Below are 27,164 nucleotides of genomic sequence, written 5' to 3' on the forward strand. Positions count from 1 at the left end.
TTAATATTATTTCTAAATTGAATACAGTGAATTACAGAAGCTGCTGATTGGCTGCGTTAATATTGGAAAATGAGAAAGTGACTGAGTGAGTGCTAATTTGCACAAATAACTACCAAGTATCATTATAAAAAGCGATCGTAAACGGTGAGCATTTTTGACACCCAGGCACGTTTTTCTTTTATATGTATTTGGAATATCACAAAGCTGGTCTTAGTCGCTGCATCCCAAGAAGAGTCTCGATTGGGTTTAAATAGCATTGTAGTTTTTTCATAGCTTAGAGAGTATTTCTTTCGAAATTTGCCCTCCGCCAGCCTCAACCGAGTGTCTCTCCGTCTCATTTCGACTTAAATTATATTCCTTAAACACTGCGACCTGCTGACCACAAACTAGAAATAAGGGTTTATCTCTGACAGTAAACAAATAATTAGTGCACCAAGTCTTCATGAAATTTAGGCCTTCATCGGACACCTCAATTTTTTTGGCATATCCGTTCATTCTTTATGAATGATGAATGCTAATCACGAGCACTGATTGACTTGTTTTACGTATTTCGGGATTCGTAATCGCATCACGTAACAATTTGAAGTATACAGACGGTGTGATTCCTAATGTAGCAATGGCAACAAAAAGGTTTGAACTAAACTAAATGGAAAGAGTGAATTGCTATATTTCAATGTTACGGCATACTGTGCCATATCAGCTCTATTTTGAATTTACACGTACGACGTACGTGGGCCACGTAATCACGGCACATCAATAACGGTGTCGTACGCGTTAGGGATGGTGCGAACCCCAGAAAGGTTCAGGTTCGTGTGAACGCGAACCTTTTTAAAAGGTTCTGTGCGAACGCGAACGCAAACCTATGACGTCGCGGGACGTCATATTGCTACATCCAACACTTCATTCCAGTGAAGTGATATACCAGATACGATACCTAGCGACGACTCGGGTCACATTATGCCACACTGTTGATGCACATGCTGACTTTTTAAACGTCACTAAATGTATCAACTGGACTGGAGCAATCCAATACTACAATAATCCCATAAAATCAATATATTCCGTGACTTTGCCAACAATTTCGACAAGGACTTGCAATAAAATATAAGCATACGCCTTGACGGTCGATACCAGGCCGGACAATGTATTCGGAGCCTGACTATTGCTACACTGATATTGAGCACAGTGTAAAACTCATTCCTATACTTGCAACCGATATTAGGCTACACCATAAACAAGTTTTCTTGCAGCCAACATCCCAATCGCACGGATTTGGTTTTATGATACAATAAACATATCAAATCCAGATTGATGCCGTACGCCTGCTAGATTTTTTACATTACACAGCGATGTATTCTTTGTTTATATCAATTTCATTGATTGGTTGAATAAACATCATTCGCTGACTACCTATACTTGTTGTTCTTTGATGTTGTGTGATTGCAGGTCAAGCTCAGAGCAGAGAGTCACTAAATGTTCCCAAACGGAAAGCGGAATATTTCGAGCAAACCTTTGTAACAAAGCAAGTAAAGTTTTTGATTTCGGCAAGGTGCATACTCGTTTAGTGTTGATTATTTTATGCTGCTAGCGCCACGCATAGAGTGGTTCGAAGTTGGAATTCAAAGATCTTCAACCAAATATGATATAATGACATGAAAAAATGTGGTAGGCTATATGAAAAAGGTCCCCAGCGCAGAAGCTGCCAGGGCTCGTTAGAGAACGTGAAACTGTACATTTGCGAGGTTCCCACATAGTACGCGAAAATGAACCACGCGTTCACACCATCCCTAGTGCGCGTATTCAAAATACATCAACAGTTACGTGGCGAAAAAGCTGCAACAACAATGGATAGCGGGTTCGAGTGTGACCAAGGTCGAATCCAGAAATCCTACCTAAGAGTTGGAGGTTTATCTAGGCTGGACCTTGACATCTGATCCACGTAAGCAGTCTCTTTAGAAACCTAGAACGGAGCCGTGCTACAAGTCGGTTCACGGGTCGTGCAATGCCCAGGTTTGGTCCAATCAGAGTTGAAGTCGATGCAAAATAATGCGGGTGAATGTGGCTCGTGGAAATTCCCGTTCGGATGAGAACCTGGTGACACTTTTGTTCTGGTTGAGCATTCTCCGTTAACGAACACGCTGCGTACCCTCACTGCGTGTGCTTTCTTCCGAGAATACTTCACCACCACTTGTCATCTCAACCTTCCTGCAGCGAATAAAAAAATAGATCGCTACATGACTGATCAGTTGCACGACAATCTAGAAAAGTGTTCCTTGACATTGTGTCCCCCACCCCAAGGGGCGATTTGGATTTTGAATGGGGTGGAAACGCTCAGGGGGCAAAATGGGAAGCGATAGGCTCAGGGGGCGGTATGGGGGCGCTAAGGAGAAATAGCGTCGCAGTAGAGGGTGCAGTAGGGATATATGATTATATAGTAGAACAACAGTTCTATAAGCCTATATATATCCCAGAGTTCCCATTACAAATTACCATTCCACGAAATCTGTCAAATCTCGAAATATTTCGTCGCCCAAAGCGAAAAATATTTGTCGTCAATGTTTGCAAAGTTATTTCCATTTATGTAGTGATTTATATTAATTAACGTAAAAATAATTGCGCGTACTATTAGATCGCCAATGCCTTGTTGAAATACTCCCATCAAGTTACTTCGAGTAATTTTCCACAAAATATTTCGCGCTAGGTGTTTTATCCCGCAGCGAATAGCGTGTCGAAATCGACGAAAAATGCACCCTACCACTTTTAAGCGTAGGAGTGAGAGCCATTTGTACACTCAAGATGCTTTGATGCTTTTTTGTCAAAATATACTTGTATTTGAGAGCTGCAAAATTACATCTTCAGAAGCAATCAGTTTTTGTAGTATTATTTTCATCATTTCAAAACATCACAAGACTGCGATTCAATGAAAAGATAGGAAGGTGTCCAAATAACTTGGACTAACCTTTAAGATCAGACACCCACCTCAGCATAGGCGACGTAATGAAGGGGCATGCACACTGAATGAACAGTAATGCAGAAAATATATTAGACGCAAGCGACAAAATGAGGTGGTATCGTATGATAAAGGATGATACTGTTTAGTGTTGTGACCCGCAACCTTACATGAACGTTATATAATATGGGTTGTTTTGTTTGTCATGCATTCATGTAAAATCTAATCGACCAGATGGTACGAGCCCGTAGACGATGGTTGTTTTGATCCCGAATATAGCACATACATACATATATTTATCATAGCGTTAATTAGTCTAGTGGTGCTCGGGCTTCAAGCTATTTCCAATATTGAAGTCCCAGCCCGAAAAGACGATCGGACTTCGAACTCACACCCCTAGTTTTTACTACCGTACTTAAAATATGGGTGTGCCAGACCCCGGCAATTTCCGAAAAGGAGCGCTGCAGGAAAAAAGGTTAAGAACCACTGATCTAGAGTTCTAGACGATCCTGCACTTCGAATGAGATTTATTTGGCAGATCGATGGTTCTCAACCAATCAACTTCCCTGCCTGTCCGCCTGATACATTACCAAGTATAAATTGTACTAGAATGTACTATCTCTCATTTTGCTATTACGATATATTATAACATTTATACTTTGAATTACATACAATTCAATTCAAGCAGACTTACTGGAAATTCTAATTCAGAAAAAAGGCACTTCAATGTTAGATAGGCGATACGAGCGTTTTGAACGCGCTATCATGAGAAATGCGGTACTATACGAAGGTGCAAGAGACAAACTTACCTAATGCGTCTCACGAATCGAGATCCAACTAAAATATAAATGATCGGATTCAGCATGGAGTTCGCGGATGCTATCAGCAACACGATTTGAGATAGTCTGTTGCAAAAGTCACTCTGCGAAAAGAAAGATTTCGAACCTATGTAGAACACACAGTGACTCAGTTCGCATACCGATTTGGAGTGAATTCCCCGCATTTTTGCCAAGTGGACTCCGTGGAAAGGTAGCCAGCATATGGCGAAAATTACGACCATACACGCGCACATGATCGTAACTCGTGTTTTGTTCCAACGGGATTTCAACGAAGAACCTTTCCTTTTCTTACCGCCGTTACTGGACACTGACGATAGACGGCTGTCGCTCTTCTGATTTGCGCGACTGTCACCAATAGAGCGGGTTGCGATTAATCGAAGGACTACCATGGTGTAGCATGCAGTCATTGCCTGTAAGTGGTAAATAATTATTTCTCTGCATCAGTTGAATGCGCCGCATCGTGTTCTGTACTAAAACGGTTGATTGTAAATCCTTCAAATGTTAGAATCGTACGTCGTTGGAGTTGCAATACCTAGAACAGTGGTTCCCAAACGGTGGGGAATTCCCCACTGGTGGGGAATACAATGGTTTCTGATGGGAAAAGACCTATTTGTTGAACACTTTATACAGAACAGTAGGGATGGTGTGAACCTTTGAAAGGTTCAGGTTCGTGTGAACGCGAACCTTTTTGAAAGGTTCTGTGTGAACACGAACGTGAACCTCGTGACGTCACTTGACGTCATATTGCTAATTCCAACCCTTTCTTTCAATGAAGTGATAGCCTATGCCAGGGGTGGGCAAACTTTTGAGCTCGCGGGCCGCATTCAACATCTAAATCCATTCGCGGGCCGCACTATATAAAATTGGGATTATAAACTAAAACGCAATATCGGCATTTGATTATATAGTGAGGACATGGAGATAATGTGTATGCTTATTTAAAGCAAACCAAACATTGCTTTGATGATACCGCACACGCGTCAAAAAGATAGTGGCGATTTTTCATAGGCTGGTCGAGCACTATAACCAATTTGTCAAAATTATAGCGATGAAAGTCGTTTGTCCCGATTCTTAGAACAGGATTGAAATTGAAATCTATGAGCAGCGACCTGTTCATAGATTTACTAATTCCACTTGGGGTTCAGTTCCAGGACACACAATGCTGACAGCACCATAACGATGTTAGCGTCAAACACTCTTCTAGTATATGTGTAGATAAAATATAAATACCCCAATTCTACGCATAGAACGAATCTACCTAAGACACGCGCGAATCGATTTTTATAAGCACATCACCAAAATAGTTAAAACTGGAGTGGCGTCAATCTCGTTTAGGATTTCTGTGATTTTTAGCGGTTGAAACCTTTCAAGAAGCGTGGTCTTTGAGATGGTCGCGCCAGAAATTAAACATACAAAATAACATAGGAAATATTTACCTTAGAACTGTGGTTCTCAAACTTTTCAAGACACACCCCGCTTGTGATGGTGAAAGATTTCGCCCCACCCCTTATCGTCATATCACAAAACGCGCCCAGGATGCTAGCAAACGTAACGGATAGTTTGTTGGCATGGAAGATTACGACTGTGGATGAGAGATTTTTAGATATGAAATTCAGACTCAATACAGAGCAATAATTAAGAACTGGGTGTAAATCGCGCGGAGCGCGAAATTTTTTTTCAGTTGACCTCAGCTTCGCACCCCCTTCAGATGCTTTCATGCCCTCAAGGGGGGTGCGCCCCCATTTTGAGAACTACTCCCTTAGGTGAAATATACTAAGAAAAAGGTTGATCAAGTTCCCGCATTAATTCGATATTTAGTACGCAGTTTATCAATATTTTTAATAAGTTGTTTTAGACTCTCGCGGGCCGCACAGAACGGTGTTGCGGGCCGCATGCGGCCCGCGGGCCGTAGTTTGCCCACCCCTGGCCTATGCCCTATATTAATGTACACGATACCTAGCGAAGATTCGGCCCACATAATGCCACAATGATGAAGTACATATCGGCGTTTTAAACGTCGCTAAATGTCTCAACTGCGGTAATCAAAAGATATAATAATTGCATAAAATCAGTACATTCCGTCGCTTTGCCAACAATTTCGACGGAGACTTACCAAGGAATATAAGCTTACGCCTTAACGGTCCTAGCCAGACCGGACAATGTGTTCGGAGTCTGAGTATTGCTACATGATATTGAGCAGAGTGTACAACTGGTTTCTATACTCGCTACCGATACCACAAACAACAAGTTATGCAGCAGTAGCAAGCACCTTAATCGCACGGATTTGGTTTTAATGATACAGTAAAGATATGAAGTCAAGATTGCCCCAGTACGACCGTTCGATTTTTTACATCAGAATACGATATCAATGTCATTGATTGGTTGAATAAGCATCATTCGCTGACTACGTGTATCGATTGCGGGCCAAGCTCACAGCAGAGAGTCACTAAATATTCATAAACGGAAAGCTGGATATTCCGAGAAAATTTTTGCAACAAAGCAAGTAAAACTTTTAAGGTTGTCGAGGTGAATGGTGCATGCTCGTTTAGTGTTGATTTTCTATGCTGCCAGCACCATGCATGGTGTGGCCCGCAGTTGAAATGCAATAAATTTGAGCCAAAGATCTTATAATGGAGTGAAAATTACAATTTACCCAAAGGTTCACAGTGCAGAACCTACCAAGGTTCTGTTGTGAACGCGAACCTCGAAATTTCCGAGGTTCACACACAGAACGCGAACGTGAACCTCACGTTCACACCATCCCTACAGAACAGTCTACATATTTACGGAGACACATGCGCAATTACCGTTACCAGTTAACGGCTCTGGAATGTATGTATCGAAAATTTTATTGCGTGTTGTTGACAAAATCTGATCTTTCAAGTCGGGTAACCTATCTTGGCGTCACAAACGTATCCAGCACGACCATTATGACGTGAAATACCGCTTTCGCAAAATTTGGAGGGTTAGCGGTATCGGTTCACCATACGTTTTATGTTGCAGCTATAGGCGATTGTATTGCGTACTGGTGTGGTTGTGTGTCTTGTGTACTCAAACAAGCAATAGCTGCACCGTAATCAGAGATTTTTTGGGTAGTGGGGAATGAAGGCTCGGAGTAATTCTGAAGTGGGGAATGAAGACAAAAAGGTTGGGAACCACTGACCTAGAATATTCCTCATACTTCACATGTCTACATTACCAGGCCCACGGAGAGAAGGACGCTGTGCAGTGTGCAATGAGTGCATGTGCATTAGGGTTGTTCAGAATTGACCGACTTTCAAAAAGTCGTGGTTTTCAGTTCGATTCCCATGCCTTATACCATAAAAACATATTCTAGCTACTTTTTTTCGTAATTCATCCATTGAATCCGTGTGCAATGTGCATGTAGCGCAACGCGTATCATGCATTCAGGCCTACGGGTAACATACAACGCGCAGCACATACTGCAGCCGGCGGCTCGCAGGAGTGTTTTGAGGTGGGGTAGAGAGTAGGGATGGTGTGAACCTCTGAAAGGTTCGGGTTCGTGTGAACGCAAACCTTTTTGAAAGGTTCTGTGTGAACACGAACGTGAACCTCGTGACGTCATATTGCTAATTCCAACCCTATCTTTCAATGAAGTGATAGCCTATATTAATGTACACAATACCTAGCGAAGACTCGGGCCACATAATGTCACATTGCTGAAGTACATATTGGCGTTTTAAACGTCGCTAAATGTATCAACCGCTGTTATCAAGGCATATAATAATCTCATGAAATCAATACATTCCGTCGCTTTGCCAACAATTTCGACGAGGACTTAGCAGAGAATATAAGCTTACGCCTTAAAGGGGCACTGCGCTCTAAAAATGATGTGGTCTCAAATTGAAGATAAAAACGAACAAAAATTTTTGGCCGCGGCCATTTCCTTCAGAACGCCACCGTAATGGAGCTGCAATTTATTGAAATTTCTACAAGACCAGCTGCCGCAGCTGCTTAACCCGTTACTCGGCACGATGTCTTCATTGTCGCACTTGCTCGACGCGATAAGGCAGTCACGCAGAGAACGAAACTTAGATACATTTTCTTCATAACATCGGCTGACAACTATCTAAAATTCGTTCTCTGCGTGACTGCCTAATCGCGTCGAGCAAGTGCGACGGTGAAGATATCGTGCCATGTAACGGGTTAAGCAGCCGCGGCAGCTGGTCTTGTAGAAATTTCAATAAATTGCAGCTCCATTACGGTGGCGTTCTGAAGGAAATGGCCGCGGCCAAAAATTTTTGTTCGTTTTTACCTTTAATTTGAGACCACATCATTTTTAGAGCGCAGTGCCCCTTTAACCGTCCTTGCCAGACCGGATAATGTGTTCGGAGTCTGAGTATTGCTACATTGATATTGAGCAGAGTGTAAAACGGGTTTCTATACTCGCTACCGATAACATAAACAACAAGTTATACAGCAGTAGACAGCACCTTAATCGTACGGATTTGGTTTTAATGATATTGTAAAGATATGAAGTCAAGATTGACCCCGTACGCCCGCTCGATTTTTTACATCAGAAAACGATATCAATATCATTGATTGGTTGAATAAGCATCATTCGCTGACTACGTATATCGCTCGTGATGTTGTGTGATTGCGGGTCAAGCTCACAGCATAGAGTCACTAAATATTCACAAGCGGAAAACTGGATATTTCGAGAAATTTTTTGTAACAGAAAGCAAGTAAAACTTTTAATGTTGTCAAGGTGCATGCTCATTTATAGTGTTGATTTTTTATGCTGCCAGCGCCATGCATAGAGTGACCTGCAGTTGAAATGCAATAAATTTTAACCAAAGATTTTATAATGAAGTGCAAATTACAATTTGCCAAAAAGGTTCACACTGCAGAACGTACCAAGGTTCTGTTGTGAACGCGAACCTCTAAATTTCCGAGGCTCACACACAGAACAGAACGCGAACGTGAACCTCACGTTCACACCATCCCTAGTAGAGAGCCATATTTATAAGATGTTCCTGTTGGTTATTAGTTTTTTTTACTGTTCGTCTCACTTTTCTAGCAAAAGATAATGATGTTGAAAGATTGATTTTACTTCCAGCTTTTGATCGCGGCTGCTATCAGGATCTGATCCGGATTTGAAATATAGAACGAATTTTGTCGTTGTGACGTGATCATGAGAAGTAAAAAGGACCGTGCTACAAGTCGGCATATACGGAACCATAGTAAAGAATATGGGTCTGGTATAAATGACCATGTAGTTTAAAAAGACCTCGAATACCACAAACAAACACGAAAAGAAATCCGATTGCAAAATAATCCTAAACAAACAATACGGTAACGAAATACCCCGGCACAAACTCTGTTTACTGTATACTTGAATCTATTATACCTCGCAAAGTCATACCTATGTTACATTTCAAGGTGTGCCATGGTTCATTTTTAAAACGGAAAATAGGCCACGACTGTAAAATGGTAAAAAACCATTCCTAGACGCGTAAAATGGGTTATGCTACAAAATTTGTTGGGTAGTGGCATCTTCCCGAGTAGGCCTATATAAACCAAACATCACGGGTCATATGTGAGAATGTAACCAATATCGCGACCGCGAACAAGTCTAATGAGTATTCTCAGCGAGATCGATATCCTCTCGAGTAGAAAGCATATAAGCGCAGGGATAAGATCAGCTGTAGTACAATACATAACTCAATACTAGGGATGGTGTGAACCTCTGAAAGGTTCAGGTTCGTGTGAACGCGAACTTTTTTGAAAGGTTCTGTGTGAACGCGAACGTGAACCGAATGACGTCACGACAGAGAGTGCATAGTGACGACTCGGGCCACATAATGCCACCATGCTGAAGGAGACATTGGCGTTTTAAACGTCGCCAATTGTATTAACTGGGGCAATAAAATGATACATTAATCCCATAAAATCAACATCTTTCGTATTTTTGCCTACAATTTCGACAAGGACTTGCAATGGAATATAGGTTTACGCCAGAGGCGGGCAACTTCTCCAGTCGGCGGGCCGGATATTGGAAAATTGAGTACTTAGCGGGCCGGATCGCTGAATCGATACATTGTTCGCCCATTTATCCAAATATACAAGGAATAAATCGTATTTAATAAATGTATTTGAACGACAGCCATGTAACTTCAAAGCCATTTCTCGCCAATAATGACGAAGACAATGTGGATTTGAGAACAGCATTGTCATACAGGCACCACCATGTCTGCTTCTCTCTGACCAATCAACACACGGTGCAATCCTTAATTAGGATTTCAAGGCATTCGATAAGCCCAGTACCCCAAATTTACCGAGACATCAATTCATTAGGGTTTAGTACAGTGGTTCTCAACCTTTTTGTCTTTGCGGACTCCTTTTGGACCGTCACGGACCCCCGCAAGTTTTCGTTCAAAATTAGATCAATTATCGCGCAACCGTTATCTGTCTCCTGCCTTGTGTCTAGTGATGAACATCCACACAATGACTTTTCTTGAAAATAACATCACACTATATGTAGAAATTGGGTAGACTTTTATTATTTTGAAACGAATGTTCAGCTGTATTTATTGTCTTGAAAATCCGCGTTTTCGATTAGATATGAGCAAGCGCCGAAAATCCATTTTCGCAAATATATATTGGTGGCGAATGTAATATTAACGCGTAACGCTTCCGACGACAGCTTTTGGTATGAGTTTTTGCTGTACATATCACGTCCAGTCTGGTCATTTCTATCTAGTATCTCATATTGAAGATATTTAGTTGTTATATCACAGGAGACAATGGATTTCGTGATGAGGTTCCAATTCCTTCATTGGGACAGATTGGGAAAAAATTTCAGCAGTTTCTATTTCAAACGACTGTTTACTAATATGCTGAGACTGGCAACTCCACTAATTTGCTGAGACTGATAACTACAAATCCAAAATGCTATCTCCAACATTTCATTTTTCCACAAACCCTACCAATACATCACTAAACAGCAATATGTTTGCATCGGCAGGCTATTGGTAATTTGACAATAAAATGAGTTATCACTGCCGGATATTTGATCTCGGACGAACATTTTAATGATGTGGGTCCTAAAGCTTGAGGTATTTTGAAGCGAAACTGTCTCATGCTTTTCTTATTTAAAAATAAGAATCAGGTTTGCAATCACTTTACAAATTTAGACGTTTCGCGGACCCCGGAGGTCTGCGGACCCCCAGTTGAGAACCACTGGTCTAGTAGGTGACGAGATAGCGTGGTTTTTCAACTGTGTGGCCTATTTTATCCCGCCCACGGCCTTTACGGAATTTGACAGTGGCCCGCGACCCGTTTTGAGTTGGCGACCCCTGGCATAACTGGTGTGTTACAAAAGCCAGGAAGTGTTCCGTGCTACTAGTCGACGGTTACGGAATCAAAAATAAGAAATATCGGCCTGGTGTAAATGACCATTGTAGTTGACAAACACCATGATTACCACAAATGACATTAGGGTTGAGTACATCGTAAATGCCGATAATGCAAGTCTTCCCGCTTCGACGAACTTACGTGTAAACTCCACCCTCGCTCGCTGCGCATACATGTGTATAGTAACACACAGTCACTAAAATTTGACGTAGTAAGCAAGTAGTGGGGAATCTCAGAAGACTGGGGCCGCGGGCCACAATATCATGTAAGACGGAAAACTGTCCGCGGGCCGGACAAAATCCCTTCGCGGGCCGGATCCGGCCCGCGGCCCGTATGTTGCCCGCCCCTGGCTTACGCGGTAACGGCCTAGGCCAGACTGGACAATGTATTCGACGTCTGAGCATTGCGACGTTGATATTGAGCAGAGCGTGAAACGGCGGGTTTCTATACTCGCTGCCGATATTACCCCATTAACAAGTATTACAGCAGTAGCCAACACCACAATCGCACGGATTTTGTTCTACGATACAATAAACATATGAAGTCAAGATTGACCCCGTACGCCAACTAGATTTTTTACATTAGACAACGATATCAGTTCCATCGATTGATTGAAAAAGCATCGATCGCTGACTACATGTAGTGTATTTTGCTCTTGATGTTGTGTCATTTCGGGTCAAGCTCACAGCAGAAAGTCACTAAATATTCACAAACGGAAAGCTGGATATTCCGAGCAAACCTTTGTAAGAGAGCAAGTAAAGTTATTGAGATTGTCAACGTGCATGCTCGTTTGGTGTTGATTTTTTTATGCTGCCAGCGCCATGCATAGAGTGGCCCGCAGTTGAAATGCAATAGATTTCAATCAAAAACGTTATAATGAAGTAAAAATTGTAATATATAAAAAAGGTTCACAGTGCAGAACCTTCTAAGGTTCGTTTGTGAACGTGAACCTCAAAATATCTGAGGTTCACACACAGAACGCGAACGTGAACCTCACATTCACACCATCCCTACTTAATACTTACTATCAGAGGAATGACGAACATCATTATGAAATTGACCCAGAGGAAACCAATAAATCCAGAAGCGTGGCCGATGTAATGGCATCCTGGGTTCAGGTATAGTGGATCTGCAGAATATACCGGAGTCTCGACATCTCCAGAGTACCTCGATGGCGAAGGTGTGGTTTCGAAAACGTCCCTGGAAAGAGATATAGACCAATTCTGAAAATGACATGTTGTAAGGGTGGGCCCACTTTTCTATGCTGGTGAAATAGATGAACGAACTTTCTGTGCCTGAAGTACAAGTACAGTGGTAGCTAACCAATGTTACTAGTTGCGTTTGACAAGACATTTGACCTCGCCTAAGTTGCTCTTATGAGTAGTGGATTCTCTAACCACAGATACACTCAATACAGAATTCAGACACGTCGTTATCGCAGGTATAGCGCAGAATGAGTGTAAGACTTGAAACGTTAGACAGCGAATTATATAGCCAGCTTTCAGGCGTGAATAGTGTTGTAAGCTTACGAAGTGAGATACGGCGATGTGGTGCATTGGTACCACGACACTAATATCCATCGCAGAACCCGCTGTGTATATATATAGGCCAATATTAGTTCAGTGGATGTTCGGTCAACGGAGGGTCGACTATACCTATCAGGCAATCGGCAGGTTCCAGCTTCGCAAGGAAGTATTTGTTTTGACACGGCATGGGCTCGAGACCACAGTATAGCAATCGATAATCCAGACATGGGGTAATCTTGATTAGTATTCGTAATCGATTACTACGATTACAGAATTTTAAAATAATCGTAATCGCAATTGATTACATTCGAAAAAATCCGAAGTAATCGTAATCGACTATTTCACATATCTAATAGATTTCTTTGCCAAAGAACGATTACCTTTTATTCGTACAAGGATCATGACATAAGCCGAACGAACATTCGAGAAGAATGAATAGTGCGATTTATTCCAGGTTATTGATAGCAGAAACATCGCATTTCCAATCGCTACTGCTCATTATTGCGTCTCATGTATTAGTTGGGTCATCATTACGTAACCAATTATCCACACGTAGTAAATACATATTCCATGTAGTACACACTGTACATGGAGTACTGGAGTAGTGTGATTGTAAGAAGTCTTGATAAGAGGCATGCAAAAAGTTCTTCGGGTCAATAAGCATAAATTTACTGTTAGAAGCCGTGTTCAAGTTCTGTAGCAAGTTATTCAACCTGCATTTCGTTCGTATCGTAGATTTTGCACTGTTGGAGAACGCATCATTTGACATTTTACAGCTTGTAGCCTATACTTTATAGGCCTACCGTTGTAGACGGCCAATTGTCTGCTCATTGTGAATCATAAACATTCAAATGCTGTTCAACGTTCTTTCTCCATTCTAGGCAAGCTACTTACTAAGGACAGACACTTTTTATCCGAGAATGTAGGAAAGTATCCTTCCTTGTACTACAACAAATTTTAATTAGTTCTACTAAAATACGTGATGTAACCATTGGAATTCTTCAAATGGCCAGTTTCGTTCTGAAGGGGGCACGGAGCTGTGCCCAACTGAAAATTTGTTCGCGCTTCGCGCGATTTACCTCAAATTCATTGTTATTGCTCTGTCTATAGTCCGGAATATGAATTCCTTCATCAACAGTCATAACCTTCACTGTCATCAAACTATCCGTTGGGATTGCTAGCAGTCTGGCTGCATTTTGTGATATGGCGACAAGGGAAGTGAGAAATTTGCAAAAGTTTCAGTATCATAAAGGGCGGCGTGTCGAAAAAAAGCTTCCGACCACTGAATTAAAGTGATGACCTTATTTTAGTCAACACTATACAAGTAACGTAAAAGGTGGGTGAATGGAGAGTCGAGTCAAAGTGATGACGTTTTGTTAGTCAACACCACAAAACGAACGTAAAAAGTGGGTCATTCGTGTTGACTTTCTTTTCATTCAGCACAACAAGATTTCCGGTAAATACTTTAAATCAGATGTTTTCAGTTACTCTCAACTAACTTTTAGGATTTAGTAAAAGTGTCCTCTTTTCCCTATTCCAATACATGGTAACCCTATTTAATTGCGCTTCGTGACAACTGCCGTGGGTTGAACACGACTTCACAGATAATAATAGTATCAATTCAAGGCATTACAGTGACGCTTACAGCCTTTTTTAGGCCTTGTGCATCGCGACATGGATATTATACAGTTCGGTGTCAGTGTCTATTTTGTATCTTTCAATATCGGTAACACTTGCATCTTTCTTCAAGCCCTTCGCAATCGTTCACTTTTATTTCACTCTTCACTCTTCATTTCACTCTCCCATGCATTCAACTTCGGGTCTCGGATGCCGACTTATTTGCAGCTTGGCTTTCTGTGTTTCTGGGCTTTTTCAAGACACTGTTAGTACAGCAGAATCAGCGATGAGGAGCCCAGATAAACCTCCAACACATAGAAATAGCCCGAACAAAAGTTCGAACCAACCACCATTGGTGTCGCAGCGCAGTCGATTTACACACTGCGCCACTCGCCTCCCCAACTGCACAGAAACGTCATTTACAGTAAGGTGCGTAGTTTTATACTGCATGATTGGTATGCCTTGCATTCGACCAGTCGATGTTTTAAGATATCCAAAGTGTAAAATAATACCGAAACTAATTGTCAATGACGAACTTTTAGTGACAGGTATCGTATAATGTCCGTACTCGAAAAAAGTCTCTCATTACTCGAATCATTGTGCTCCGCCTATTCGGATGAGATATGAAATAACAAGTCGCCGAAAGCCCAAGCCACTATTTTGGATATATATATTTATAAATATGACACGAAGAGGTCAGCGCCTCACCAACCATGAATTTCATCGCAAGTCGCTTGTACATTGCTGATGGGGATATTCAATAAGATTCAGCACAAGTGTCCCATACAAATTTAATTTGGACAACAAATTTTTTGAAGCAATGAGATTGGCGTGAAATTTGTAATCTGATACCAAACAGCGAGGATATGAGTATTTCATATCGGCTTCGGTGCCATCCGACATCTGACCGATTTTAGTGGCGCATTATTATGGAAGCGTTCGGTCCACTGAATGTCACCGGTATCGCATGCGTGGATGAAATTATTTCGAACAAGATTTGAAAACCGTCAAATAAGATGAAAATCATCGATATTGTGGCGATATGTCGCAGTGCGATCGTTTGCCATGACTAAATGATGACATCGGTCACATATAGACTACATATGGACTACATATGATGATGGTGGCTTGGTATAAAATGGAACATGGATACATATTAGTACGGCTTTTCCATCAGTGTCCGGTCACTGCGATGATCAGTGATCGGGACCAACTTGAATAGAAGCGATATCTGTGTTTATGGATCCTCATAAATTGGATGTGGTAGTGATCATCAAAAACTACATTTTCTGTTTAAAAGAAATGTGGCGTCGCTGTAGCAGTACTTGTTACGGCAATCTGACGCATCCCTTGAAAATCAAGGCTCTAATATGCGCCAACGGGTGCCTTTTATTGCTCACAATGGAACAAATTCTACTGATTGACCAAATTTGCTGGATATAAACCAGGGTGCTTTCATCAACCTATCACATGACGAGGGTTGAACTTTTCTATTTGGGATGCTATGCACTCACCATCCCGTTGTTCAATGTTGTCCTCTGGTTTGGTGTTTTAAGATCCATCACAATTTAATAACTCCAAGTCCTCACTCATGTTTGCCATAAGGGCATATATAGATGTTGTCGGCATCCGAACTCCAACAGATGATTAAACAGAATTTTTATATTTCAATGAACTTATCATGAATCATTAGCAATATTTTTGATGTGACATTTCGATTGGTACACAAAGAAATGCCGCGCAGTACTTAAGGTGTAATTTGTTTGTCCGCGATACTAGGAGAGCAGCAATGTCTTCACCAGAAACCGAAACTCTCATGTTTGTGTCTTAGTTACAATTCCTCACATTCAACTGATAGCTTTAATAAACTAAGTCAGTATACATATCCAGACATAGAAACCATCTACATGTTAGTAAGTCGTCGTGATCCATACATATAACATATTATACTTGATATAGAATGAACTTTGCCCAGCTCACATTTAATATTGTTCGAGATGAGGTGTATTTGACGAAAGTAATATAAAGCTTCTCTGCAACGTTTGAAATAAGGTGGTTTAATATTTCATGATTCATTGACACAGATGCACGAGCAATAGCAAGACTGTTGATCGTGTCAATTTACTTTACTTCATACACAATATAACAGCAGATGGAAACTGTGGATTTCCATAGTCACTGACGCGTGGTCACAAATGTCTCAAACAGTTAGTTTCCTTGAGCGCCGACTCCAACTCCGATTCCAGACGTTTTCATTATACGATTTTAACTACACTTACTCCGACTCCAGCTCCGACTCCTAACATTTTCTTCACAGAATTCTGACTCGAACTCAGACGGAGAATGAAATTAAATTCGTTATGCACGGCACTTTTTAGTAACATTTGGTTTGATTTTAAAGTACTTGGAGTCGGAGTCAAAGCAAATTAACATACCCGAGTCCGACTCCACCTAGTATGTGCTTTCCCAACTAGACTCCGGCCCCGACTCCAAGGAGTGCTACAAAATTGCTGTGACTCCGACTCCAACAATAAAAAAATTTAACGACACGCATAGTCCGACTCCACAGCGCTCTGGTATCAGACAACAATCATTAAGTTTAATATTAATCTCATGAAGAATATTAAGTAGATGCAGATTGGTATCGCCACTAGATCTAGCATACTTGTTCTGAAGACGCGGTATTTGGTGACTTTTGTGACAGGTGATTATAATGTAATAACTTTGTTTGCAATGGTAGGTAGCTCAAAGATCTATAATGCTGTTGCACCATGACTTATCACACGCCGATTCTTCGCGAGTTTGATGCATCTATAAATTGAAAAATGACATTCGATAAAACGCAACACAGAGACAAACCACCATATTGCAGGTGTGAATTGCGAGTGTTTCCGGGTATGTATTAGGGTAATAAATACGCATATACATGCATAATAATTTCCTCCCCGCTGCTATACAAGAAATAATTATAGGGTTATTTATACAAGCATAAATTGAGTGCGTCTAATTCGGTCACGAATATTTTTGTTACCGTTTTTAAACCAGCGGAAGCTTTGTAAAAAAATAAGTTGTCGCGGCCGTTTGAGTCGGTGAAGATCACTTCCTAGACAAAAGAAGCTATTTTATATTAAAAGTAATCTACAACTTGTGTAAAAAGATAATATAATTCACGTTTCGCGACATTGTTTTGATGTGGGAAACGGATAGCTAGCTGCCTGATGGCTATGCCAATTGCTGATATCTAATGTTGAGATCAATAGTCAGTGCTTTCAAGTCGCACATCGCTGTAAGTAATGTCATTTAAATTTTGTTCAAGTCAAGTCACGAGGCAAGTCACCATAATTTTCTTCTCGAGTAAAATCAAGTAAAAGCAAGTTTTCCTAATTACAGTCGGTTTCCAGTCACTAAATATTTTCATTTTCTGTCGTTTGATTAACTGCGTGAATCCATAAATGCATATAAACACCACCGCTAAAACGCTTACATTATTCTATACTTGGTGCCGTTCTATTTCACAAACCACCAGGTCGTTATGAGTCACGTTATGTCATTTGCTTAGGATGCTGGTCACAGGTTTATATCGATAGTGAATTCATGCAGCCCGCGGCCGCTGCGAAATTTGAAGTGGCCCGCGACATGTTTTGAGTTTGCGAAACTGTACTATACAATCTGCTGCGAAGCCATTTTTCTTCAGCGCCCCCATATTGCCCCCTGCACATTTACGCCCCCTTCAAAATCCAAATCGCTCCTTTGGGGGCGCTGGAGGAAAAGTTTAAAACTACTGATATAGGGGAACAAACCAACGTTTGAGGCCTGACGAAGTTCTGCTCTCAAGTAATACATTTTGACAGAAGCTAATTACAGCAAATTGGCGAATATAAAACGTCGAATTGCCCTGGAAACCTATACTTCATCGCGTTAGCAAATTGCAGCATTATGATCACACATCTAGAAATTACGAGCCTCACCCAAAACCAGCCAGAAGGTCGTCCCAATCGTCCTCTGTGAGGGTGACGCTCACATTGTATTTTTCAACGCAGTAACTCGCTGGTGTATGATCCTGATCCTTGACGCAATTTTCGAATTCTTCGCTTCCAATATCATAGTATTCATCGATACAATTTTGCGTAGCATTCCTATATTCCGGAAATACGTACCTGCCAAAACGAATATTATCCTAGGTAAGGATACGAGATAGCTACGATGCATGATAGACTTGATTTATCAAGTTCTTTCGAAAAGCTGTTCCGGCCTCTTTCAGTAATGCGTCAACGAGTCGCATTGATGGACGGGATTCGTGAATCATTACGACAGGCGCACTCCCGATAAAGCCACGATTCGAATCATATGAATGTTTATTGAATTGTTGAAGTTGCATGGCGGTTCCACAGTCACGAAACGTCACACGAGTCTTATTGTTAGGAATGGAGCAAATGTTCGGCTTACGTTCGTGTTTTGTATGTGAGTCGCGACAATTTATAGGTTTGCGTTCGTAAAAGAACCGTGGTAATCTCTAAGATACGAATTATCATAATTATACAGTATTCTTATCATTTTTTTAATCAAAATTCCTCAAATTGAGAGAATTTACCCGCAACCCAAAAATATCTGGGATCATCAATAATAATTATTGTGATTCTTAAAAAAAATTTGGTCAAAATATCATGCAATTCCAATAGTAAAGATTTATTTTGCTCGCTTCCGTCACTGCTGCGTGCTTGGTCCGGAAACCAGTTTGAACGAAATCATGAGCTTACCTGTCAGAGCCGTTGCGCTGTGTCTGATGCAATCGGGAATGATATTTGTCTGAAGTAATTGTTCCTGAACTCTGTAGCTCGTCTGACAAGCCCAACAATAGTAATTGCGGATATGGGGCCAGGGTTGTAAGCAAGTCACAAGGCTCCGAGTCGCAAGCAGGGCTTCGGAGCAGCCCTAAATTTGCAATGCTCCAGCTCCGGCTCCGGAGCTTTTTTCTAGCATACATTAGCTCCGGCTCCAGCTCCGGAGCCGCATTATTACCACTGCTCCGGCTCCAGCTCCGGCTCCGGCCCTGAAAACTATCGAAGGTGTCTGTCTATAACAGGGGTGGGCAACCCGCGGCCTGCGGGCCATATGTGGCACACAAGAAGGTTTTGGGTGGCCCACGAGCTAATTTCCCATTATAATATCGAAATTCTGTTATATTATCGAAATTAAATTGCTCATATTGAGAACTTGCAAGGCCAACCAAAAATATGATGGCCGCAACACTTGGGATGTTGATGACTAAAATATCAGTTTCGACGCATTGACAGATACAGGGTCCAGTCACATTTTTAGTAAATAGTCGTACATTAATATAAACTAAAAAAGTAGTAAAATTTCTCTTCACGCTTCGCGTGTTTAATTGTCACACGATTTCTTTCTTTGTAGCCTAACCCCATGCACCTGAAAATGAAAAAACGCCTGATTTAGCCGATTGAGTCTAACTATAGATTATTCGCAATTACGGGACGAAGTATTTTCGCGTTTGTGCTCACAGAAAGATCGTCGACGATGAAATGTAGGCACAAAATGATTGTCGTATATTAGCGAAAATCCTCCATATCGATATGTCCAGATGCCGAATAGTCCTGTCCTTGCAAACTGAGCCCAGTGGGCGGTATACAATCGACCCGTAATATACCCAAGGAATAATATTATTAACTTTGAAAATTTTACGCGCCTGGCACGGCTAGTGGGCAGCGCACTCGTTCGTCAATTTCATGTGACCCTTTAGTCGAAAAGGTTGGCCACCCCTGGTCTATATATATGACTAATTTACCCGTAGGTTAGGTATCTATAGTAATCTAGAGTCTGTCAGCCGTCAGTAACATCGGATGCAGTAACGAAGACATAGGTGCCGCCGTGCCGGCTTGTGACGACATAATTAATACTTGTCAATTGTAGATAACATCATAGTTGCACTAGAACGAACTTTACTCCGTGTCATTGCTGTGTAGCTACAGCATTAAAATTCTCATGCGGCGTTTTAACACTGGCCCTGTACTCGTTAATATTAAGCCATACAGCACAATTCAATCTTTAAATGTGCGATTATTATTCAACTGTAACTGTAGTAGGAGCAAAATGGGCGGATATAACCACGTGATCAATAAAAATTCGATTTGTACCAAATGGCGAATGGTTTGACGTTCGATATTGGTACCCTCGTTACCAGTCCATCCGGTGTCGATCAAGTTAATCGGAATATAATATTTCCCGTTGAAACGAATCGAATAATCGAATTAAACACTGTGCCATGTACATAACGAATTAAACTATGCAGTATGCACATTGCACATTTACAAGTTTACGAAACAGATGATAACAAATTGGAAATCGCGCATCAACTCAGTAATTTGTCTCCAACATAAAATATTATGGGGTTTTGGGCTACTCTTCTGGCATCCCCTATTTACGCTCGAAACTCCTTACTGGAGTGAATGACGATGATGTGCAGTAATAAATTCCAATTCGCATGCATAATTGCATACTCAATAACACTGTCCAATTTTGCGGCCCGATTAATGAACTATCACGAAAAAACGAGTATTTGCTCATCCGCTTCATAGCAACGATGAGATGGAATTTCTCGGCTCGTGCCCGTCATATCGACATGTGCAACGAAAATACATAGTGATTATTATTTTCGAACCGTATACAATTGGCTAACAAGGTTGTGCTGATGATGAAATTACGGGTATGCCGAATACCCAAAATTCACAGGCATATTTCGCATATCGAGGTTCGGCATTCATGTACGAAAATTAGACATTGAACATACGACTGGTCTGCTGTTAAATTCCCAGGAATATGGTTAGTCGGAAAAAGAAGCGCCAAAGAGGAAAATATTCTTAATTTCGCGAAGGCCTGCTGTTGAATTATGTGAACTCGACATATATGGTTGTTGCATGTATCATAGCATCTTATGAAACGCGTCGGAGCCGGAGCTACCCCTCAAATAACTGGCTCCAGCTCCGGCTCCGGCTCCAGCTCCGGTAAAAATGCACGGCTCCGGGGCTCCGGCTCCAAAGCCCTGGTCGCAAGTCAATATCACTTTTATAGCTTGGACTAGAGTCAAGGGGAGTCATTTTCAATTCACCACCGAGTCAAGTCCGAGTCTAAGTCAGCGAGCAGAGGGCCGAGTCCGAGTCATGGTATTATGACTCGAGTCCGAGTCCGAGTCCAAGTCATTATGTTAACTGATAAGTTTCCAGTTGAAGTCTGTTAAATCCACTTTTTATAACTCTGTTTGTGATATCGAATGGTTCGCATTTATAATATACTTATTTTCCCCACCTTTAGCAGTTTCTGGTCGCATTTTCAAGTACCAGGACCGATAGACGTAATCGTGTGGTTACTTTACTATTGTTCGAAATTACAATGAAATCTCGGTCTTGGCCATCTGAGTCTCGATTCATATGACTGGGTTCGAGTCACGCACAATGACTCGAGTCCAAGTCGAGTCAATACACAGATTGACTCGAATCGAGTCATTTCCGTATTTTGAGAAACTGATTCGAGTCAATTCGAGTCATTAGAAAATCGTGACTCGAGTCGGACTCAAGTAAAGTAAAGTCATGACTCGAGTCATTACAACCCTGTATGGCGCCCTATTGCGACGGAAACTATACCCAGATTTATTATTATTTACCGATAAGTTGTTTCAAGGTCACGATAGAAAATTTCATTTCAGTTGAATCGTGATGAGAGAAATCTTTGAAATTGCACTCAGATTAATCACCAGTAGCCTTCTTCGCAAATAAGCCATTCAAAAACCCAGAAGATTGTAGGCTGTAGGGATTCGCACCATAGCAGCACGTGCAATCAATGTTACTCCAATGGAATAAAGATATATTAAGCGTAATGGGTAATCGGCTTACTGGCATGTGCATGATGGCTTTTGCCCTTTGCTTGTGCTGTATAACAGTACCGGGATGCAGTGCAGAAGGCTTACTATCCACACGCCAATCGAAATTACTACAGCCGCCGTGGGAGTACGCAGTTTCTGCAGTATGCTTGTCGGGTGCCAGTGACATTCGGCAACGTACCGGTCAATACTCATTACCTAAAATGAAATGGCTTTTCATTGTCTTGCAAGTGCGTGAAAATATGTGCCATGCAGATAGGGCGCATACTGTACATCAAGCAACCGTGCATCGACGGTCGAATTCCAAAGATTAAACGCAATTCAATGCTCCTCCTATAACCCGCATCCATTAGAATCCAGGGGTAGAAAATCTTCTGGACAAGGGAGCCATGTTTTGGCCGTATATTTTTCATTATTTCCCAGGGAGGTAGATACCAACAAGATATGACGTCACAATTAGGGATTAACGAGTCTTTAACGCAAGAAATGGAGGTTCACTGTGGCATTCCTCAATTTCAGTGTGATGCGATATTATAGTAGGGTTAGCATAATATGCAATCCGGAAATGAGGGCACTTTTTAGAAAACACAAAATTTAGATGGCGGGACTAGAAAATTGGTGATTCTAAAATTTTTACGGGAAATATTGTTGTGTTGAATAGAAAAAGAGTCAATTTTCCGGCTAGACTCCCGAATGATCCACTTTATACTAGTACTCTGGTGCTGTGTTGGGATCAAGTCACTACCTTCGAGTCACGAGTCATCTCGAGTCATTGCACATTTTGACTCGAGTCAAGTCAATTCAGTCGACTCGCTTTTTGGAAGTGACTCGAGTCAAGATGAGTCGAGTCAAGTCAAGTCAAGTCACGAGTCAAGTCGCAATTCAAGTCAAGCTTAATTTTCGAAGTATGAGTGATGATGCAAAGTCATCACATTTTGCTAACTTGGGAAGGACAGATTGATTGGCCATTTATCTTGAATCAAATAACGAATATAAAGTTAAATATACATGCAAAAAGGTGATGTAACGCTCATACGCACACGAAAAACTCGTAATAAAATAATTGAGTAACTGTATATAGCTACATGATACACAGCTACAGCCTGTTCTTATCAGCCAACATAGGGGATGGAATACGAGGGCCTCGACAAGTTGAACAAATTGATATGGTCAATACACTACCCATCTACGCATCCGTGGGAATATAAACGCATAAACTAAATATGCCTTCGATTTAAATCATACAAGAGTGTTGGTAAAGGTGAGCACTGTGCACTGTGTGCAGTTTAAGCACTACGCCGTCTGAAACAAAGATACGTTTCTATTTGATTAATCTATTGCTACTACGACAACGTAAGAAGATCGTTTCGTTTGCGTTCGATATATTTGTGATGTAACGATGGAGGATTAGTGAAACGGACAATCAGTGAATGATTGGTTGCTCTCACAAGTGACACCGGCGTATCGCGAATAACCAGAACATACATAAGATAGTGTGATTTAATCGACACCGTTTACTTAATGACTTGAAATTGACTCGTAAATTTTGCTCCGAGTCACGAGTCAATCCACATTTCTGAAGCACCGAGTCAAGTCAAGTCACGTCATTCTTGCAAAGTGACTCGAGTCAAGTCAAGTCATACGAAAAAGTTGACTCGAGTCATCCCAACACTGCTCTGGTGTTGACTAAAACAGGACAATTTTTTTGTTCCTCTTCCTACTCCGGAATGACCCGCCCGAACATCCGCATTGCAGATTCTACGTCAATTATATGGCGTATTTTAGTTGTGCCTGTCCTTTAGCCTGGCTGTAAAACCTATGAAGGAGGACGAATTTCCAAAAAGGATGACAATTAGTTGTCCTCGAAGGACATTTTCGAATTCCTAAAAAAGGAGGACAAATCTCCCTAAAGGAAGACATGTAGTAACCTTATGTTATAACAGCCGCATTAAATTCATTATCAAGACATCCTCGATATTATCCAATCCAGAATCCAAATTGTAATTTCGAAGATGCATTGCATCATCAATCAGCATCCTCAATTTAAATCTTTCAAATTCTACAATACGAGTCCAAATCCTAATCCATCCTTTCATAAACTTTGCGATACTGCATCTGAATTTGAATAGTCTTCTTCGCGACATTTTAAATTCGAGCGTCTGTCAATCAAACTGGAATCAAAACTTCGTCTTCGAACTCAATGGCAAGATCACAACGCAATCAAAGACACCACGAACTCATAAATTAAACACTATTTAATACGTCACCTTGCGTGGAAAATAAAACTTACCACAAGGAAGCATATCGACGAATAATAATTAAGGAACAACACGGTCTCCTGGAGCTTGCATGACCAGTCTTTGTTTTGCCAATTATTATCGAGACTTTCGGCTGCTCTTAGCGGTAACGTAAAAAGGAATAGAGAGTCGGCTATGGCCAACTGTAGCACATACCTGACACAAAATATTTTACCGGAATAAATATTGGGAAATGTCATATTTTTATGATTAGGGCTTACTGTGCACGCAGATTAACTTATAGGTAAAATACACCAAGACATATCTCAATCGGTCCCATAAAATCATAAATAGCTCAGTTCACTGTTTCTCGAGTCTGATGGACATTGCTGTTAGATTACTATTCACATGGTATTTGTATTTAGTTGTTTTACTTTTCTATACTGGTTTCATTTTTAATCTGGAATACACCTACGAGTCGCGTATATAGGCCTACTACGTACACACGGTTCGTGAATAAATGATACTTCGAAGCCAACGCATCCCAGGTTTAGCTCAGATTGTATAAATTATCTTCATCTGATAGACATGAATTCTCTTACCAGTGAGTCAATGTTTTCCGGTATTCCCGCATAATCACAATCACAGACATCATCGTGATATTAGCAATCACGCCGACCACACATATTACCAATTCCAGAACCATGATAGCGTCAACTTCTTTCTCAGCGTCGCCTGAGCCTTTCATTTTCCTCCTGGAGTTTCACCGAAACCGCGGCCTTCGTTGAAGTTATATATTGTGCTAACGCAAGGTATTCGATGTAACGGGAAGTGAAAAACAAAATAAGTCCGAATTCCATTTTAACAGATCGCATGTGATGTACTCGTTGCGTAAGAAATTTCATGCTCACTTATGATAATATCTTGACAATGAAGTTTCGATGTACGTACTTTCAATGCAATGGACAGCAGGATATGGCGAACAAAACCACTTGCGTTATAATCGCCAATCAAATATTAATCAACAACAACAACAACAACAACAGGCGTGTCGATAGCTCGTCTTTGCATAAAATATACTTTTAACCTACTGAGCTTGCCACAAGCGCCCTTACCACATGCTTGTTTTTCTAACCGACGGCGTCAATCCCCGCGGTAATTGTATATTTCTATATTATAATACGTTACTTATAGGCATACACATTAATTACAGCAAAATGGTGCCGTCGTCGCATTAATCTAGCAGATGTTCCCAAAAGATTGGAAGCGACCCGAAATGTCTCGCGCCCAAACTATCTGTTACTATATGATTTCGCTGAAAATACCATGCAATTTAATATCAATGCTACTAATCTTAGCGCGCGACCGAATCGCCAATTTTTTTAGATGGATTTCATTAATCTTATAATCTAGTCACTGACCAGTGGTCAGGGCACGGTTACTCCCATAGACTGCAGTGGCGGCTCGTGACAATATCGGGTGGTGGGGCAAGGGCTGCAAGCGACTTTTTATTAAGATGACGTCACAATGGCGTTTTCCAACGTAAACAAGTAACTTAATGATGGTACGGTAACATGAATTTGCCGGCAACAGTGATTTTAACGTATGTGCCACGAGAGGTCCGCCGGTGAGCTGTGACTTGAAGTGTGGTAACTGCGTAAACGGCGTACGGAACAAAGATTCAGCACGGTTCATGTTCGCACTAGACCTGGAAATGACTATAACTCGAGAGATAAAGTAAGCCTAACTCGAAAGGTCAACGAGTTCCGACAGATACGCAATTGTTATCTCATAGATTGGGCCTGTCATATTGAATCCAAAACATCATTCTGAAGAACTAAGAATAGCAGCCGCGGAAATTCGGTCTCCGTACAGCATAGGAGATTTTGGCCTTGAAACTGGAGACTGTAACACGACACATACGGCTTTATTACTGTCTATAGGTCTGCTGCGAAATCGCCTTTGGAAAATATATTACCGAATAAATACGTGGATGAAAGCTTTAAAGTTAGTACACTGTTACATGACATCATCGAGAAGTGGTCTCATGGCCCTTTTCGGTATGGTACACTGTCAAAATTAATGCGAACAGACCAACACCAAATTTTGCACAAAATTTACTGAGCAATAGGCTGATCAAGTGATCAGCTGTTAGCCGCCATCGAAAACGAAATAGCTATCGCGCTTGACAGCAACGAGCGGGTTGTGAGCAAATGGATTGAAGGCCACAATTTCACGGTGAAATTGACATTGGAGAATAAAATATCAAAGTAAATATTTGAATGCAAACTGAGAATGATATCATCATCTCAGTTAACGTTACCGCAGATACACCGGCTTTTGCGTGAAATCCGCAATGCGTTGTATGCTAAAGTGTCAGATCGGAGCACATCTCTACCATACTCGACCTTGATAACGAAATTACTGCCCTGATCACTGAGTGTCAACCTTGAGACTTGGCACAGCGTTCGATACTAAAACCAAGACATACCGTGCAAAAGCTTATGACGGATCTAGGTAAGGAGCATCGTTAAAATCAATAGATACAAATACCGGCTTTGCGTATAATCTGTTAGCGATAAATGACGAGTCAGCTCTCACTCGAATTAGGAAACGAAATTACCACTAACACAGTTCAGTGACAAACTTAAAACTTGGTACAGCGTTCGATACTAACATTAAGACTTACCGTGCCAAATTTCATAACCGATCTCAGTATTGAACATC

General features: G+C 41.2%; 1 protein-coding gene across 1 annotated transcript; it reads right to left on the bottom strand.

Annotated features, from left to right (window-relative positions):
- Positions 1 to 443: 443 nt before the first annotated feature.
- LOC145441103 (somatostatin receptor type 1-like) lies at positions 444 to 25,570 on the bottom strand. The gene is made up of 8 exons (XM_080318903.1): positions 25,040 to 25,570; positions 24,491 to 24,653; positions 22,214 to 22,398; positions 18,278 to 18,466; positions 12,192 to 12,366; positions 3,930 to 4,199; positions 3,760 to 3,872; positions 444 to 2,205 (listed from the first exon to the last, which is right to left on the bottom strand). Exons 1-8 carry the CDS (start codon positions 25,183 to 25,185, stop codon positions 2,127 to 2,129), a joined length of 1,320 nt encoding a protein of 439 aa, XP_080175029.1. The 5' UTR covers positions 25,186 to 25,570; the 3' UTR covers positions 444 to 2,126.
- Positions 25,571 to 27,164: the final 1,594 nt, after the last annotated feature.

This window comes from Botryllus schlosseri, chromosome 6, assembly GCF_051294905.1.
Source record: "Botryllus schlosseri isolate E-star chromosome 6, Bs_hap1, whole genome shotgun sequence".
In the NCBI taxonomy this organism is placed as follows: Eukaryota; Metazoa; Chordata; class Ascidiacea; order Stolidobranchia; family Styelidae; genus Botryllus; species Botryllus schlosseri.